Source organism: Anomaloglossus baeobatrachus, chromosome 3 (assembly GCF_048569485.1).
Source record: "Anomaloglossus baeobatrachus isolate aAnoBae1 chromosome 3, aAnoBae1.hap1, whole genome shotgun sequence".
Classification (NCBI taxonomy): Eukaryota; Metazoa; Chordata; class Amphibia; order Anura; family Aromobatidae; genus Anomaloglossus; species Anomaloglossus baeobatrachus.
In genome coordinates this window covers 410,974,497-410,994,352 of record NC_134355.1, presented here as the reverse complement: position 1 = coordinate 410,994,352, position 19,856 = coordinate 410,974,497, and the positions used below count along the sequence as shown (strand labels likewise).

The 19,856-nt window shown below is 49.4% G+C and overlaps 2 protein-coding genes across 3 annotated transcripts in view; one reads left to right on the top strand and one right to left on the bottom strand.

Annotated features, from left to right (window-relative positions):
- The window catches only part of CILK1 (ciliogenesis associated kinase 1), a 116,517-nt gene extending 104,700 nt beyond the window's left edge, over nucleotides 1-11,817 (bottom strand). For both annotated transcript variants that reach the window (XM_075340306.1, XM_075340307.1), the window contains exon 1: nucleotides 11,315-11,817. The gene's annotated coding sequence lies outside the window, so the exon portion shown is untranslated. The remainder of the gene's footprint in view (nucleotides 1-11,314) is intronic.
- The window catches only part of FBXO9 (F-box protein 9), an 88,666-nt gene continuing 80,401 nt past the window's right edge, over nucleotides 11,592-19,856 (top strand). The window contains exon 1 of the mRNA XM_075340308.1: nucleotides 11,592-11,858. Within this exon, the coding sequence (XP_075196423.1) occupies nucleotides 11,856-11,858 (3 nt within the window). The 5' untranslated portion in view covers nucleotides 11,592-11,855. The remainder of the gene's footprint in view (nucleotides 11,859-19,856) is intronic.

The window sequence follows — 19,856 nt, the reverse complement described above, 5'->3', positions numbered from 1 at the left end:
TGGTGTAAAAAATTCATGAAAATGATTACATAAAATTGCTGTTATCACCAGATACGGTGTTACTGGTACGGTTTGAGTGATGACTCGACAGTCCCATGGTTGGCAAGTTAGTGAGATTCACTCTGTGCAGCACTGGTGTTTAGTGGAAAAGCCGATCTAAGATTGCGTACCAGCTTCTGCTGATACTGATGCATCTGTGCGTCCCTTTCTATGGCAGAAATTATTTCGCCAAATTTTGTCTTGTACCGGGGATCAAAGAGTGTGGCAACCCAGTGGTCATCATTACTTTGAATTCGTACAATCCGAGGGTCATGTTGTAGGTAGTGCAGCAAGAAGGCGCTCATGTGTCTTGCGCATCCAGGAGGAACAAGTCCTTGCTGTGGTGGTGGCGGGGTGAGAATCTTGCTTCCTTCCTCTGCGCCCTTTCCCCCCAACCTCGCACAACAGAAATGTAATCAAGGTCTCCCTCATCTGCTGATTCTTCCATGCCCATCGCCAGTTCATCCTCCATTTCTTCCTGGGCTCCTGCACCTTCCTCAACAGTTTGGCTGCTACCATGCACCCTTGTTAATCCCTCTCCCCCACCGTCCCATGCCTGCTGCCTTGGTGCTGCTGACCGTCTGGACCTTGAAGATATTGTTATCCCTTCCGCATATGACTCCTCCTGTACTTCCTCCCCTTCCTCTTGTCCCACCACCTGACTCTACTGTTTATAGAGAGTGTGCTCCAGCATGTAGATGATTGGAATTGTCATGCTGATAATGGCATCGTCAGCGCTAAACATCTTCGTCGCCATTTCGAAACTGTGCAGAAGGGTACATAGGTCCTTGATCTGAGACCACTCCAGCAGCGTGATCTGCCCCACCTCTGCATCTCGTTGGCCCAGGCTATACATCATAACGTATTGCACCAGGGCTTGGCCGTGCTGCCACAGTTGCTGCAACATGTGCAGATTCAAATTCCTGCGTGTCGGCACATCGCATTTCAGCCGGTGAACCGGCAGGCCGAAAGACTTCTGGAGCGATGCAAGTCGTTGAGCTGCGGGGTGTGAACGGCGCAAGTGAGCACATAGCGAACGTGCCCTCTTCAGAAGCCCATGTTGGCCGGGATATTGGTTTAAAAATTGCTGGACACATGTGAGCCTATACAAGGCACGTGTGTCACATTGCCCCGGCGAAGGGCCGCACCCAGGTTTGCAGCATTGTCACACATGGCTGTTATGTCACCACCGGAGTCCGCTTCAGCGACTTCTACTCCGCTCGCCAGGTGACACCGTGCTCCTTTCGTGGATAGTGCTGGTGATGGGAGAGGAGTCAATGCCAGTGGGCGCAGGCTCCGCTCATATACTGGGCTGGGTTACCTTGGGATCTGCAGTACCACTGGCTGACTGTAGGTGGTGGGTGTCCCACAGCTGAAGTACCATCATTCAGCTACAACCAATGGGAAGAGACACCAAACCCTTTTTAATGCCCCTCCTGTCTGCTGACCACTGCCAGAGATAGTTCTGAAATTTGTGATTCCTGTTCCGCCCTGTTCTGTTTTGTGATTTTGTGTGCCGACTACCGCTTGTTCGCTGACTACGTCTCCTGCCTGCTGTTTATGTACCTCGTTGCCCGATCCGCATTTGACCACTGCTTGTTTTCTGATTACATCCTTGCCAGCCGATTCTATCCCTGTTCCACAATTCCTGGTTTGACCCTGCCTGACTACTACTCTCTGACTGCAGCCTTCCACAGGTAGTGATCACATTGGGCCTTGTGTAATTCCAAATCCCTGTATAGGGGTTAAAGGGTTTCAGGGTTCTAGGAGTCCTTCTTGGTGTGTGGCTTTCCTCTAGCCTATCCTTTACAGCCAGTCTGAGTCTGTGGATCCAGGCAGGCTTTACACTGTGCCCTCTGCAGAAGCCCATGTAGGCCAGGATAGTGGTTTAAAAATTGCTGGACAACCAGGTTCAACACGTGAGCCATACAAGGCACGTATGTCACATTGCCCCAACGAAGGGCTGCACCCAGGTTTGCAGCATTGTCCCACACGGCCTTCCCTGGCTGCAGGTTGAGTGGAGACAACCATTGATGAACCTCTGTCTCCAGAGCTGACCACAACTCCTTAGCGGTGTGGCTCACATTTCCCATACATTTGAAAGTAAAGACCGCCTGATGCCGTTGAGCTCTGCTGCCAGCATAGTAATGAGGTGTGCGGAATTCCTTGTGCACAGTTATAACGCGGGTGGCGTTATTAGATAGGATTTGGGCAGAGGACCGAGACGAGGTTGAGGAGGCAGAAGCAGTGGAGGAACTTCTACATACAGAGGATTGACTCACAACTCGTGGGGACAGCAAGACTTGTATAGCAGACCCTTCTCCATCTCTCACCATAGTTACCCAGTGCCCAGTCAGCGACATGTAACTCTCCTGTCCATGCTTACTGTTCCAGGTATCTGTGGTGAAATGCACCCTGTCACACACACAGTTTCTCAAAGAAGCGGTGATGTTGTACGCGACATGGTGGTGTAGCGCAGGACACCTTTCTTGGAGAAGTAGTGGCTACTGGGCATCTGCTCTTGGGACACTGCGAAGGACATAAGGTCTCGAAAATCCTCCGTGTCCACCAGGCGGAAAGGCAGCATTTCTGTAGCCAACAGCTTGCAGATGCTGAAAGTCAACCTCTTAGGCATGTCATGTATAAACACAGCAAGGGGACTCCAACAAGACTCTCCATTTTTTCCAAAAATTGGGCCACAGACACCACTTAACAGAAGAAGGGAATTTTGTTACTTACCGTAAATTCCTTTTCTTCTAGCTCTTATTGGGAGACCCAGACGATTGGGGTATAGCTACTGCCCTCCGGAGGCCACACAAAGCACTACACTAAAAAGTGCAAGGCCCCTCCCCTTCTGGCTATACCCCCCCGTGGTATCACGGGTACTCCAGTTTTAGTGCCAAAGCAAGAAGGAGGAAGCCAATAACTGGTTTAAACAAATTAACTCCGAGAAACATCGGAGAACTGAAAAACCGTTCAACATGAACAACATGTGTACCCGCAAACAACGAAAAAATCCCGAAGGACAACAGGGCGGGTGCTGGGTCTCCCAATAAGAGCTAGAAGAAAAGGAATTTACGGTAAGTAACAAAATTCCCTTCTTCTTCAGCGCTCTATTGGGAGACCCAGACGATTGGGACGTCCAAAAGCTGTCCCTGGGTGGGTAAAGAAATACCTCATGTTAGAGCTGCAAAAAACAGCCCTCCCCTACGGGGATGTCACTGCCGCCTGCAGGACTCTTCTACCTAAGCTGGCATCCGCCGAAGCATAGGTATGCACCTGATAATGCTTGGTGAAAGTGTGCAGACTGGACCAGGTTGCTGCCTGGCACACCTGTTGAGCCGAAGCCTGGTGTCGTAATGCCCAGGACGCACCCACAGCTCTGGTTGAGTGGGCTTTTAGCCCTGAAGGAACCGGAAGCCCCGCAGAGCGGTAGGCCTCTAGAATTGGTTCTTTGATCCATCGAGCCAGGGTGGCTTTAGAAGCCTGCAACCCCTTGCGCGGACCAGCGACAAGGACAAAAAGTGCATCGGAACGGCGTATGGGCGCCGTTCGGGAAATGTAGATTCTGAGTGCTCTCACCAGATCTAGCAAACGTAAGTCCTTTTCATACCGGTGAACCGGATGAGGGTAAAAGGAAGGCAAGGATATATCCTGATTAAGATGAAACGAGGATACGACCTTAGGGAGAAACTCCGGAATGGGGCGCAGCACTACCTTGTCCTGGTGGAACACCAGGAAAGGAGCCTTGGATGACAAAGCTGCCAGCTCAGACACTCGCCGAAGCGATGTGATCGCGACAAGAAACGCCACTTTCTGTGACAGGCGAGAAAAGGAAACGTCCTTTAGAGGCTCGAAGGGCGGCTTTTGCAGAGCAACAAGTACTCTGTTCAGATCCCATGGATCTAACGGCCGCTTGTACGGGGGCACAATATGACAGACCCCCTTGTAGGAACGTGCGCACCTTAGGAAGACGTGCTAGACGCTTCTGAAAAAACACAGACAGTGCCGAGACTTGCCCTTTAAGGGAACTGAGCGACAAGCCCTTTTCCAACCCCAATTGCAGGAAGGAAAGAAAGATGGGCAATGCAAATGGCCAAGGGGATACTCTCTGTGCAGAGCACCAAGATAAGAAAATCTTCCACGTCCTGTGGTAGATCTTAGCAGACGTTGACTTCCTAGCTTGTCTCATTGTGGCTACGACACCTTGAGATAATCCTGCAGACGCTAGGATCCAGGACTCAATGGCCACACAGTCAGGTTCAGGGCCGCAGAATTCTGATGGAAAAAACGGCCCTTGGGACAGTAAGTCTGGTCGGTCTGGCAGTGACCACGGTCGACCGACCGTGAGATGCCACAGATCCGGATACCACGATCTCCTCGGCCAGTCTGGGGCGACGAGTATGACGCGGCTGCAATCGGATCTGATCTTGCGTAACACTCTGGGCAAGAGTGCCAGAGGTGGAAAGACGTATGGGAGCCGGAACTGCGACCAATCTTGAACCAATGCGTCTGCCGCCAGAGCTCTTTGATCGCGCGACCTCGCCATGAATGCCGGGACCTTGTTGTTGTGCCGGGACGCCATTAGGTCGACGTCCGGCACTCCCCATCGGCGACAGATTTCCTGAAACACGTCCGGGTGAAGGGACCATTCCCCTGCGTCCATGCCCTGGCGACTGAGGAAGTCTGCTTCCCAGTTTTCTACGCCGGGGATGTGAACTGCGGATATGGTGGAGGCCGTGGCTTCCACCCACATCAGAATCCGCCGGACTTCCTGGAAGGCTTGCCGACTGCGTGTCCCCCCTTGGTGGTTGATGTATGCCACCGCTGTGGAGTTGTCCGACTGAATTCGGATCTGCCTTCCTTCCAGCCACTGCTGGAAGGCTAGTAGGGCAAGATACACTGCTCTGATTTCCAGAACATTGATCTGAAGGGTGGACTCCTGCGGAGTCCACGTCCCCTGAGCCCTGTGGTGGAGAAACACTGCTCCCCACCCTGACAGACTCGCATCTGTCGTGACCACTGCCCAGGATGGGGGCAGGAAGGATCTTCCCTGAGACAATGAGGTGGGAAGGAGCCACCATTGTAGAGAGTCCTTGGCCGTCTGGGAAAGAGAGACTTTCCTGTCCAGGGACGTTGACTTCCCGTCCCATTGGCGGAGAATGTCCCATTGAAGTGGGCGCAGATGAAACTGCGCAAAGGGAACTGCTTCCATGGCTGCCACCATCTTCCCGAGGAAGTGCATGAGGCGCCGTAAGGGGTGCGACTGGCCCTGAAGGAGGGATTGCACCCCTGTCTGTAGTGACCGCTGCTTGTTCAGCGGAAGCTTCACTCTCGCTGCTCGAGTATGGAACTCCATGCCAAGATACGTTAGTGACTGTGTCGGAGACAGATTCGACTTTGGAAAGTTGATGATCCATCCGAACGTCTGAAGAGTCTCCAGTGTAGCATGTAGACTGAGTTGGCATGCCTCTTGAGAGGGTGCCTTGACAAGTAGATCGTCTAGGTAAGGGATCACCGAGTGTCCCTGAGAGTGCAAGACTGCTACCACTGCCGCCATGACCTTGGTGAAAACCCGTGGGGCTGTCGCCAGACCGAATGGCAGAGCTACGAACTGAAGATGTTCGTTTCCTATCACAAAACGTAGAAAACGTTGATGTTCTGTAGCAATTGGCACGTGGAGATAAGCATCTTTGATGTCTATTGAGGCAAGGAAGTCTCCTTGAGACATTGAGGCCACGACAGAGCGGAGGGTTTCCATCCGGAACCGCCTGGCGTGCACATGTTTGTTGAGCAGCTTTAGATCCAGAACAGGACGGAACGAGCCGTCCTTTTTTGGAACCACAAAGAGATTGGAGTAAAACCCTCGCCCTTGTTCCTGAGGCGGTACAGGGACCACTACTCCTTCCGCTCTTAGGGAGTCCACCGCCTGCAGCAGGGCATCTGCTCGGTCTGGATGTGGGGAGGTTCTGAAGAACCGAGCTGGAGGACGAGAACTGAACTCGATTCTGTACCCGCGAGACAAAATGTCTGTCACCCACCGGTCTTTGACCTGTGACATCCAAATGACGGAAAAGCGGGAGAGCCTGCCCCCGACCGGAGATGCGGAGGGGGGGAGCTGGAAGTCATGAGGTAGCCGCTTTGGAAGCGGTTCCTCCATTTGCTTTCTTGGGGCGCGCGTGAGCCCGCCAGGAATCTGAGCTTCTTTGCGTCCTCTGAGTCCCTTTGGACGAGGAGAATTGTGTCTTGCCCGAACCTCGAAAGGACTGAAACCTCTGCTGCCACTTTTTCTGCTGAGGTTTGCTTGTTCTGGGCTGGGGTAAAGAAGAATCTTTACCCTTGGACTGTTTAATGATGTCAGCCAATGGTTTGCCAAACAGTCTATCTCTAGATAAAGGCAGGCTGGTTAAACATTTTTTGGAACCAGCATCTGCTTTCCAGTCCTTTAACCACAAGGCTCTGCGCAAAACTACCGAATTGGCGGACGCCATTGAGGTGCGGCTGGTAGATTCTAGGACCGCATTGATAGCGTAAGACGCAAACGCGGACATCTGCGAGGTAAGGGACGCCACTTGCGGCACCGCTGGATGTAAGATAGCATCCACTTTTGCTAAACCAGCTGAAATAGCTTGGAGTGCCCATACGGCTGCGAATGCTGGAGCAAACGACGCGCCGATAGCTTCATAGACAGATTTTAACCAGAGGTCCATCTGTCTGTCATTGGCATCCTTAAGTGAAGCGCCATCCTCCACTGCAACTATGGATCTAGCTGCAAGTTTGGAAATCGGGGGGTCAACTTTTGGACACTGGGTCCAGCGCTTGACCACATCAGGGGGGAAAGGAAAACGTGTATCCTTAGAACGTTTAGAGAAACGCCTTTCTGGATGAGCGTCGTGTTTCTGGATTGACTCTCTGAAGTCAGAGTGATCCAAGAAAGCATTTAATTTACGCTTGGGATAGAGGAAACGAAACTTCTCCTGCTCTGCAGCTGCCTCCTCTGCTGAAGGGGCTGGGGGAGAAATATCTAACAGTCTATTGATGGCTGAGATAAGATCGTTTACCATGGCGTCCCCATCCGGGGTATCCAGATTGAGAGGGGTTCCAGGATAAGACTCCTGATCACTCTCATCAGACGCATCACAGGGAGACTGATTGCGCTGAGACCCTGAGCAGTGTGATGACGTTGAGGGTCTTTCCCAGCGAGCTCGCTTAGGGTGGCTGGGGCTATCATCTGAGTCATAATACTCAGCCTGTGAAGCCGGGGACCCCCTTGCAGTCTGGATTAAATCCAACTGAGGGGGATTAGAGGACAGAGACCTCGCCGTGTCCATAGACTGAGCCCCAGGCATGGATTGCAAAGTTTCAAGGATTTTTGCCATAGTCACAGACATATTATCAGCAAAAACTGCAAAGTCTGTCCCTGACACCGGGGCAGGACTTACAGGCGTCTCAGCCTGGGTCACTATCTCTCCTGACTCCGGCTGGCGAAGCAGCACCGGGTCTGAGCATTGCACACAATGGGGGTCCTTGGAGCCTGCTGGTAGAGCAGCCCCACATGCAGCACACGCAGTGTACACAGCCCTAGCCTTGGCAGCCTTGCGTCTTGTGGATGACATGTTGCTGCCTCCTCAGAGCGATCTGGGTATACAGCCAGGAAGCGACCTCACAGTGCAAGCAATAAGGAAATATATATATATATATGTCCAGTGACACAGTACACTAATACACACTGAGGCACTAGAGGGGCCAGCTGAAAGCCGCTTACCGCCCGCTTAAGAGCGGGTGTGTGATCTCCAAAGCCCCCTAGTCCAGGTCTCCCAGAGCCTTGCGTCCTTCCTCTAGCCAGACTGCATGTAATGGCTGCCGGCGTCCTGAGAGAGGAGGGGGGGCGGGCCCTGGGCGTTCCTGGCTAAGAGCGGGAAGCCTGCTTCCCTCTGTGCCTAGTGAGAGGGCTGGAGCATGTAAATCAGGCTCCAGCCCTCGTCGCTGCCGTGAAACAGCGTCTCTCCCCTACCCTGATTGACAGGGTGGGGGCGGGGAACGAATCGGAGCTGCCGGCGTCCTAGGCCGCAAAAGCCGGGGACTAGATTTATAAACGCCACCGCCGTAAAAGCGCGGTCGGCGTGTCCCCGGCGAACTAAAAGTCACAGCAGCGCCGCCGGTCCAGCGGGGGTCGGCGCTGCGTTCCCACACACACAGAAAAAAGTCCCCCAGTTAAACTGTAGGAACACTAGCTCTAGCGTTACTGTCCCCGGCGCACTACAACACCCAGCCAGCCCGGAGTGTGTCTGTGCCTGCCGGGGACACAGAGTACCTGTATGATGCAGGGCCATGTCCCTGATGGTACTCCTGCTCGGCATCCACCAGGTTCTATGGGTCTGTGGATGGAGCCCGGCGTCAGAGCTTTGAGGCCGGCAGGATCCCACTTCCACAGAGCCCTACAAGGGGATGTGGAAGGAAAACAGCATGTGGGGCTCCAGCCTCTGTACCAGCAATAGGTACCTCAACCTTACAACACCATCCACGGGTGAGAAGGGAGCATGCTGGGAGCCCTATATGGGCCCTCTTTTCTTCCATCCGAAATAGTCAGCAGCTACTGCTGACTAAAATCTGTGGAGCTATGCATGGAATGTCTGACCTCCTTCGCACAAAGCTTGAAAACTGGAGTACCCGTGATACCACGGGGGGGTATAGCCAGAAGGGGAGGGGCCTTGCACTTTTTAGTGTAGTGCTTTGTGTGGCCTCCGGAGGGCAGTAGCTATACCCCAATCGTCTGGGTCTCCCAATAGAGCGCTGAAGAAAAAACAATTAGAAGTGCACAGCCATAGATTATACGGTAAATTTATCATGAATAGGGAGGTGCACCTGTCAAGCAAAACCAACTATATCAATCACAAGAAAAGCGCTTGACCAAAAGGCACTCACTCCAGAATTAGTATAATATAATACGATTTTTATTTGTGTATCAAAAAGTTTAAAAACACACATACAAAATACAACAGAGTGCAAGACATATTAAAAAAACACCAAAGACAATAGTAATGAGACCCAATCCAAAATAAATCCTCTCAAAGATAATGAATAACGTACCAGAATCACCATAGATAGTTCAAAATGTATAACAATACAGATAATTAATCAGAAATATAACCATCTTATAAATAGGTATATGTTGAGACAGACATTCTATCTTACAAGCAGCATTGTGACCAAATAGTCAAAACAGCAACTGCAATGCCTCATAGGGAATCACCATGAAAGGGATTTTCTGCCTATCTGAAAATAGAGGTGGAGAACCTGGCCCAACGCGTATCGCTATGTTAGCTTCATCAGGGGCAGTGGGTGTCACAAGAAATAATCACACAGACAGACATTTATACACGTGCCAATAAACTATTAAAACCATATTGCCTACCAGTGTGGTGCATGATCCCTCATTTTGCACAAGCGTTATGCTGGTTTTTTTTTTTTTCCTCTGCTCCAAGACTGTTTTTGGAAATATATGTCTTAAAACGCTATTTGCGTAAGTTGCGCTATATTTTGATATTCACTAAACATCCTAAGTACATATTTTGCGTAAACTAACGCAGGTGCTGCATGAGCTGCATTTGTGACTATGCTGCTTCTCCTGTATTCCAAAACTCTCTAAATGTAGGTTGCGCTGTATTGTTCTATTTGCAGAACTTTTCTAACATGTATTTTGCACAAGCGCTATGTATTTTTCTCTGTTCAATGCTGCTCCAAGACTGTTTCTGGAAATTCACAGCTTAGGGTACTTTCACACTTGCGTTGTTTTCCTTCCATTACAATGCATGAAGCACAATCAAAAATCCACAAGCCTTTCGCCTCCCCAGGATGACACAGGGATAGAAAAGTCCTTGCGGATCCATGACTTGTTCATCTTGGTGAACGTTAGTCTGTCCACATTGTCAGTGGATAGATGCGTGGGCTTATCTGTCAGCACACAACCAGCAGCACTGAAGACACGTTCCGAGAGAACGCTGACTGCGGGACATGACAAGATCTCCAAGCGTAGGGGGCGAGCTCAGGCCATTTTTCCAGATTGGAAGCCCAAAATGAGGAAGGCTCCAGTTGCAGTCATGGCATCGATGTTTCCTTGCAGATACTCCGATATCTGTGTCTCCTCCTCTTTTTCCTTGTCCAGCTCTTTTGTTTTCGCATGAGTATATGTCCTTGTCACTTTCCCATGTGTTTGTGGTGTCTTCTGAGTTGTTTGTCACCTTTTGGACACCTTAGAAGGTGTTTGTATGTGTTTGTGTTTGCCTGCCATTGTTTTCAATGGGGTTCGAAGGTGTTCGACGAACACACTCGCCGTTCGATGAACCGAACTCGAACACTAGGGGGGTGGCTCATCTCTATTCAGGACATGGGCCATAATCCCTGCTGTAGATACAAAGACACCATATCCAGTGCGGACTGGGACTATAATCCCTGCTGTAGATACAAAGACACCATATCCAGTGCGGACTGGGACTATAATCCCTGCTGTAAATACACAGACATCAGGTCCAGTGCGGACTGGGACTATAATCCCTGCTGTAAATACACAGACATCAGGTCCAGTGCGGACTGGGACTATAATCCCTGCTGTAAATACAGACATCAGGTCCAGTGCGGACTGGGACTATAATCCCCGCTGTAAATACAGACATCAGGTCCAGTGCGGACTGGGACTATAATCCCTGCTGTAAATACACAGACATCAGGTCCAGTGAGGACCGGGACTATAATCCTGGTTGTAGATACCCAAACACCAGGTTCAGTGAGGATCGGAACTATAATCCCTGCTGTAAATACACAAACACCAGGTTCAGTGAGGACTAGGACCATAATCCCTGCTGTAGATATACAGACATCAGGTCCAGTGCAGACTGGGACTATAATCCCTGCTGTAGATATACAGACGCCAGGTCCAGTGAGGACTAGGACCATAATCCCTGCTGTAGATATACAGACATCAGGTCCAGTGCAGACTGGGACTATAATCCCTGCTGTAGATATACAGACACCAGGTCCAGTGCAGACTGGGACCATAATCCCTGCTGTAGATATACAGACACCAGGTCCAGTGCAGACTGGGACCATAATCCCTGCTGTAGATATACAGACACCAGGTCCAGTGCAGACTGGGACTATAATCCCTGCTGTAGATATACAGACACCATGTGCAGTCAGTACAGGACAGATTAGTAGGCACACAATGATGAGGTGATGAAGGGGACATAGAAGTATGCTTCTCGTTGTGGGCTCTTACCCGCTGTCATTATCAGCCCCGGTTCGGTACCCTTGCATCTCTCTGGTTCCGGTTCGGCAGTTCCTGCTCTCCCTAGTTCCGGTAGCTGCACATTGCTGCCAGTATCTGTTCTCTGTGGAGCTCTACATAAACACTGGTGGAATCCAGGAGCTAAATGCCGCACAACAAAGGACAGCAGCGCCCTCTAGCGTACACCCCGGTCACCACCTGTAGCGCCATGCTCTGGAGCCGCTCTGTACCGTGTTGTCATCTCTCTGGTTCCGCGGACGGCCGCTCTTCTCTCGGTCATATTCTCTTTGGTTCCGGCGATCTTATCTTGGTAGCGTCACTTTCTCCTCTCACTGGTTCCGGTATCTGATCCCTTGCAAGAATTGTAGACTGCTCCTCCCGGTGCTGCTGCCACGCTCGGCTCCCGGGTGCCTACGCTTAGTCATGGCCGCCGCTCGCAGGTCCCGTTCAGACTCCCGCTGTGTCCTGCGTTTCTCCGACCGAGAACTGTGCTGAGCGTATCTGACCTGAGAGGAAGCCGCAGCCGCCCAGCATGGTAATTTCCGGGGGCGGCGGGTTATGTACCGGGCGATACGGTTGTCGGTCTAGTTGGGGGTGTGTGGCGCTCCGTGCACTGTGCTAAACAAGTCGTCACGTGATAGGAGCCGGCCAATCCGACGCCGTATAAGTGCTGCGACCTCCGCAGTGCTGACTGCTCTTACCTGAGGAGACGTGACCCGTGCACAGCGTCTGCCCGAGGCTCCCGAGTCCCCAAGATTCGGCTGACACTCAGGCTCTGCAGGCAGTCCACAAAGGCCCTGCTCACACTGAGTCTTGGGGGCAAATCCCCTCGAAAACTCTTCATTGATACGGGAAATCCACTTTACTGCTCATATGAGGAACTTTGTGCAATACTTTGTTTTTCAACACCACTTAGCAAAAATCTGGTAGAAAAAGTTATTTCTTCGTCACAAATCCTGAAGGAAACCACCAAAATAAGCACCATCCAATCAAAAGGCTTAAAAGGGTATTCCCATCTCCAAGATCCTATACTAATATATAGTAGGTGTAATAATATTAGCAAATTCCTCCAATTAGAAATGTATAGTTCTTCTGACATAGCCATGTCATGTGCAGGGCATTGCAGCTTAGGTATCCATGGTTATGACCAATCATATACTGACAGGTAGCTGCTTGTGATTGTAACCATGGATACCTAAGCTGCAATGTCCTGCACATGAGGTAAGAGACATGGCTATGGCAGGAGATCTATACTACATCTCTAATTGGAGGTATTTGCTAATATTACTATTGTACCTGCTGCGATAAGATCTTGGAGATGGGAATACCCCTTTATTAAAAAAAAAACAATTTTTTTTTTTTTTATCTAAAACCTCTTCAGAAAAGAAAAGCGCCCCCAAAACAGAATTTCCTGACATTGCTTCAACTAGAAGCCACTGTCTGCACGTAGCCCACACTCCGCGTTCACCCCACAGCCAGTATATATTATACATGGTATATACACTCACAACACCGAGAAGGAAGAGTCCTGGAATTAGGGAATCACAGGATCAATAGATAGAAATGATGAAAATGTTTTCAACAGATCTTAATTTATGCTGTATAGAGCATGAGCGCAGAAATGCACACACTTTCATGTCTTGGCTGCGATCAATGGTTGTCTAGAGGTGTTCTGTGATGCTAAATGCACTTGGAATAGAAAATCATCAAAGTCCTCTGCTGGCAGCTCCCTTTGTGATTGGCAACTAAAAATGTCACGTACTGTGTGTGCTCAATGTATGTGAGACCAGTCCAGAGACGCTGTATGCCATTGTAGGACATTTAGACCTTGCAGGAGTATAACACTAACAAGCCACATTATATATCCTTCTGTTGGTTTTGCACCATGTTCTCTCTTGAAGCACTTTTGTCAATTTTTTTTTTTCTTTTACCCTCAATGTATTGCAGTCACCATATTATTATATAGCAGTGTGTACTTACAACTGCTAATTTTTCCGTTCTACCCAATTAATTATACTATTTTCCATTAGGTCTATGACATTACAAGATTAAAAACAGACTAGCTGAATCCTTCTAAGTAGTTGGGAGGAGCTGAGCAGCTGGGTCAGGAGTTGAAAAGAGGGTGACTCATGTAGGGAAAAGTGACTTCCAGTTTCTACACAGAGCAGAGAAAAGAGAAGAATTAACTGGGTAGAAAGGCAAAATGAGCAATTTAAAGTACACAGTGCTAATTAATATGTTGACTGAAATATATTAAGAGGATACAAACTATGATGGGAGTGCTTCATTAATGGTTTCGGTACCTGGAGCTGACATAATGAATTTGTGATTACACCACGAGTCTCTTTACAAGCTTGGTCTATTGACTTGACTACCCTATTTTCCTGAAAAGACAGTCTTGTTTTATTTATTTTTCTCCAAAAGATGCCTCAGGGCTTAATGTCAGTAGATGTCTTATTTATCCATGAGCAACAATCTACATTTATTTTTGAACAAATAAAATAAAATGTTTATTCAAATATAATCATGTCCTCACATTCTGGAACATCATTATAACTCTCCAACCCCTGCATTCTGTCATGATTTTCTTGTGACTATTTCCTTTAGAATCTTTGGCCCCACTGTCTTATGCCTAGCAGTAGCACTTTCCTTATATGAGCTCCTCTTGTCCATGTAGCCGGCTCATAGCGCATTGGTAAGGCAACTGTCGGAGATTTTATCCCATGAAGTCTTCACCCAGGTCACCTGTTGCAGTGTAGGCTGTGCAAAGTTTCCACGCTGATTTCTCTACATTCTATTTTAATTGTCGTCATTATTTTCCATGCCCAACTGGTCCTTGAGTGGCTTGTTTATTGCAGTATGATGAGTCTGGGGATAGGCAGTCATTCCTGCACGAATCATTTGATCTATTTTTCTCTCTTGAAGGAAGTTCTTCATGTCTTCAGTAGTGATGTGTCCTTCGTGAACGATCCGACACAAAGATCCGGATCACCAATGAGAGCCACTAAAATCTCTAAACCGCTCTTTTTGCCGCTGAAACCCTGCCCACCCGTGGCTAAACTCCGCTTACTCAACAATCTAATTGGTCACTTGTAAGTGGGCGGGGTTTAGCCACGGGTGGGCAGGGTTTTGGCGGCGTTACTATAATCTTAAATATGTGTTCACCAGGGGTAAACACATATTTAATAAGGAGCCGAGAACGAGCTGAAAGAGCCGGCTCTTTTTGGTGAGCGAAGCCATGGGAACCGGATCACCAAAAAGAGCTGGACTGCCCATCACTATTCTTTAGTGCAATGTGTACTGGCTGAATCCCAGACTAGCACGACTCTTTGGCCACCTCCCAAAACAAGCGGCAGCATTAAATCGACCCACTTCCTTATAACTGTGTGTAATAGGTTCTTTCAAGTTCAATAATAGGATTGCCTGAAGCACGTTCAATCTTGTCCTTCTTGGCCGTAGTAATGATTAGAGGTGGGGCTTTATTTTCATCCAGACAAATTGCAAAAATACAGGTAGCATGTGCTATCATAGCCAGAGGAGGAAATGTAGATTGAGGAGGCACCCCGCTAATCAATTGTTTATTTTGAGATCCCTGGCCCTAAAATGCTGCAGTTTCCTCCATAGCGATCATGTTGGAAAGTTTATATTTAGAATAGTCAATGCTATCAACAAGGGACTTGAATACAAGTGCATGTTTAATAATTCCAGCATCCTCCTGCTTAAATGGTGTTGTCGATCTACTTAGACAGCTCGCATCAGTGAAGGAAGCCATCCAGCCTGTGATGTGATGCTCTGAATTCTTCTGGGGATATTTCTAACCATGGTTCCATAGCAAGGGCACATTCTTACATATCAGCTCTACACATAACCAAAGCCTTTGCTCTCCTGTCTGCAGTCCATTCACAGATCATGTCTTCCAGCTCGGGGAATAATGCTTGCCAACCCAATCCACACTTGCCATTCTTAGCATTTCCCTTGTACACTGTTAACTGCATTTATCTTACTTTGCTTGCCATATTCAGATATTCAGCATCTCTTTGCAGAAAGTAGTAAGAAATGTGTCCTGGCAGTCCTCCACGATTTCTTTCTTGGAATAGCTTTCTTTTTGCACTCATGTTGTCTGGAGGGTCAAAATACTAGTATGGTATATTTCCTGCTCATCTGTTTATATACAGTTTCGTACTGTAGTAAATGGTGGATAGATCCTTGACCAAGAAAATTAGACACCCCAAAAGAATCACCCAAAAGGCCTCACAATACCGAAAACAATAAGGCCCTGTGCGCACGCTGCTGATTTACCCGTAGATTTGCTGTGGAATTGCTGCAGAAAATGTGTCTAACATTGCTGCAGGAAATCCTATGGGTTTGAAAAAAATGCTGTGCGCACACTGCGTTTTCTCATACCTGCGGATTTTCCGCTGCGGAATTAATGTGCACTTTTTTTCCGCAGGTACCTGCGTTTTTTGTCATAGATAATGGTAAAAACCGCGGGGATCAATTTGCGGAAAATCCGCGGCAAAATCGCGGGTGCGGGATTCTTTCAGAGGGTCCATTTTTTTCTTTAGAAAAAGGCACTTTCTAGTGCGCACATAGCCTTATGGATGTCATGTGCCGGGCTCTCACACACAAATCATGCAGTACTGCTGACATCGGTCTCGTCACAGGCGCGTTACGTGATGCCACATTATGTGATGTCAGGTACTTTGGCGTTCCAGTTGCTCTCTTCCACGTTCCTATTATGCAGTGACTACATGGTCTCAGGTATAATGGAACTCCGGGCGAGCACCACAACAAACTGATATACAATGGAGGGCCCTGGCATTAGGGAGAGGGAAGAGGGGTCACCTCTTGACACTCACCTAAGGCTGAACTCTGCACTCCCTAACGTCCGTATAGGGCAGTGATGGCGAACCTATGGCACGCGTGCCACCAGGGGCACGCTGAGCCCATTCTGGTGGCACGCGTGCTGTCGCCTGATGCTGCAGCTTTGGTCTGCTAGTGCAGTCGCGCTGGCAGATCAAATCTGTGTTGGAGCGGAGGAGACATTTCTCCTCCGCTCTGACACTCCTCCTCCCCCAGGCTGCAGTGGGTTGCCTAGGAGACGGAGGAGCGTCAGAGAGCAGCGCCAGTGCCGTCTGCTGGCCGCGTGGGAACTGAGGACCAAGCAGCGCGAAGCGGGGGAGCGTGTGCAGGTAAGTTGTGTGTTGCTTTTTTTTTTTTATAACTCGTGTGCGGCAGCGCCAGCATGGGGTGGGAGAGAGGGAACGCACATGGCAACGTGGAGGTGGGGGAACGCACATGGCAGCGTGGGGTGGGAGAGGGGGAACGCACATGGCAGCGTGGGGTGGGAGAGGGGGAACGCACATGGCAGCGTGGGGTGGGGGTGGGGGAACGCACATGGCAGCGTGGGGTGGGAGAGGGGGAACGCACATGGCAGCGTGGCGTGGGAGAGGGGGAACGCACATGGCAGCGTGGGGTGGGAGAGGGGGAACGCACATGGCAGCGCGGGGTGGGAGAGGGGGAACGCACATGGCAGCGTGGCGTGGGAGAGGGGGAACGCACATGGCAGCGTGGGGTGGGAGAGAGGGGAACGCACATGGCAGCGTGGGGGAACGCACATGGCAGCGTGGGGTGGGGGAGGGGGAACACACATGGCAGCGTGGGGGAACGCACATGGCGGGGTGGGGGTGGGGGAACGCACATGGCAGCGTGGGGGTGGGGGAACGCACATGGCAGCGTGGGGGAATGCACATGGCAGTGTGGGGGTGGGGGAACGCACATGGCAGCGTGGGGGGGGACATGCATGCCAGCGTGGGGGGGGATGCCATGCATGCCAGCGTGGGGGGGGATGCCATGCATGCCAGCATGGGGGGGGATGCCATGCATGCCAGCATGGGGGGGGGATGCCATGCATGCCAGCATGGGGGGGGATGCCATGCATGCCAGCATGGGGGGGGATGCCATGCATGCCAGCATGGGGGGGGATGCCATGCATGCCAGCATGGGGGGGGGGGATGACATGCATGCCAGCATGGGGGGGGGATGACATGCATGCCAGCATGGGGGGGGGATGCCATGCATGCCAGCATGGGGGGGGATGCCATGCATGCCAGCATGGGGGGGGATGCCATGCATGCCAGCATGGGGGGGGGGATGACATGCATGCCAGCATGGGGGGGGGATGACATGCATGCCAGCATGGGGGGGGATGACATGCATGCCAGCATGGGGGGGGGATGACATGCATGCCAGGATGGGGGGGAAACATGCATGCCAGGATGGGGGGGAAACATGCATGCCAGGATGGGGGGGAAACATGCATGCCAGGATGGGGGGGAAACATGCATGCCAGGATGGGGGGGAAACATGCATGCCAGGATGGGGGGGGAAACATGCATGCCAGGATGGGGGGGAAACATGCATGCCAGGATGGGGGGGGAAACATGCATGCCAGGATGGGGGGGAAACATGCATGCCAGGATGGAGGAAACATGCATGCCAGGATGGAGGAAACATGCATGCCAGGATGGGGAAAACATGCATGCCAGGATGGATGAAAACATGCATGCCAGGATGGAGGAAACATGCCACGATAGGGTACATTTACCAGGAAGGGGTACATTTACCTGGATGGGGTAAATTTACCAGGAATGGGGTACATGCCGGGATGGGGGAACATTTACAAGGATGGGCAATATGTCAGGATGGGGTACATTTACCAGCATGGGGGAACATGCAAGAATGGGTAACATTTACCAGGATGGAGGACATTTACCAGGATGGGGCCATGATGGGGACAAATATACCAGAATGTAGGAAATCTATATCAGGATGGGGGACATGTTTACCAGGAAGTGGCCAGGAAGGGGGACAGAACTACACAATGAAAGGGGAGGGAAGCCACTCGTACGTCTTTATGGGATTTCGAGATGTTCAGACTTTGAAATGTAGATGTGGATTACAGGGTGACATCCGATTGCATTCCAGGCTAAAATCTCTGTCTAATATGCTGCAATTTTTTTTCCAGAAAGATCAATCCAACTGCTGTGTCTGGAAAGGGCAGGGGCTCAGCTTCAATGTGTGGTAAGCATGCATGAGCGTGATGCCCCCTGCTGAAGAGAAGACGGCAAAGATAAGATTAAAATCAATTCTTTATATAGTAGGATTGGTTGGCACTTCGGAAAAAAAATTGGGTTTAGGGCTACAGTTTGGGCACTCGGCCTGTAAAAGGTTCGCCGTGACTGGTATAGGGTAATCCCCTGCCTTGACATTATTTAGATTTTCTTTTTATCAACTGTTACTAGTTTATTTTGAGAGTAGGGCTTATATTTTGAGCAGTCTCAAAAATCCTGAAAAATCACGCTAGGGCTTATTTTTGGGGTAGGTCTTATTTTGCGTACAAATGGTAGAAGGGTTATGATTAATGCTGCTCATGTCAAATTTTGTCTCTGCAATGTTTTCCACTGCCAAGTAATTTATGGATCTTCTGCCGACAGGAGTCCTGTCTTTATTGTCACTAGCCGACAGTGGCAAGTGGACTGGTCTACTGCTGGTATAACATTTCCTAAGGCTCTCCCGGTAGTTGTGCATTCAAACAGGGCTGTGGAGTCGGAGTCGTGGAGTCGGAGTCGGAGCTCATTTTGGTGGAGTCGGAGTCGGAGTCGGTATAAAATGCACCGACTCCGACTCCTAAAATATATAATAAATTGGGGACAGGAGTGCAATGCAGAATGTGCTGAATATTTTACTAAATAACAACATTTAGTATAATGCTTATATTTAAGTGAAAAATTTATTGTAGTACAATGTGAACATCAGACATTTAATTGTTTTTATGATACAATAATCAAGATATTTGGATAGAACATAAAATATTTATTGGAATACAACTTTAGAACACAAAAAAACTAATAAATTGTAAATATGTAATATATATAATATATATATATATATATACAGTGTATATACACACACACAAGATATATATGTAATCTACTGTATATTACATAGTGTATTACATATTTACAATTTATTACAGTTTTTTGTGTTCTAAAGTTGTATTCCAATAAATATATTTTATGTTCTATCCAAATATCTTGATTATTGTATCATAAAAATTATTAAATGTCTGATGTTCACATACACATATTCATGTACTACAATAAATTTTTCACCTAACTATAAGCAATATATGTAGGAGTCGGAGTCGGAGCCGGAGTCGGAGCCGGAGTCGGAGTCGGTGCAAGAGAATTTGAGGAGTCGGAGTCTGAGTCGGAGTCGAAGGTTTGGCTTACCGACTCCACAGCCCTGCATTCAAACATGGTATTGAAGCACAGCTGTGTTTTTCCTCAATGACACTGTTCTCGGCCTTCTATCATCTCCATTGCATGCCGAGTCCCCATGAGAATAACACTTTTTGTGATCCTGGGCTCAGCTAGTTTAGCTTCATTTGAAGATGCCCAAATTGCTTGATTTTTTTCACATTTTAATGGAGGTTCACAAAGAAGCTCATCTGTGAAAAATGTGTTGATAT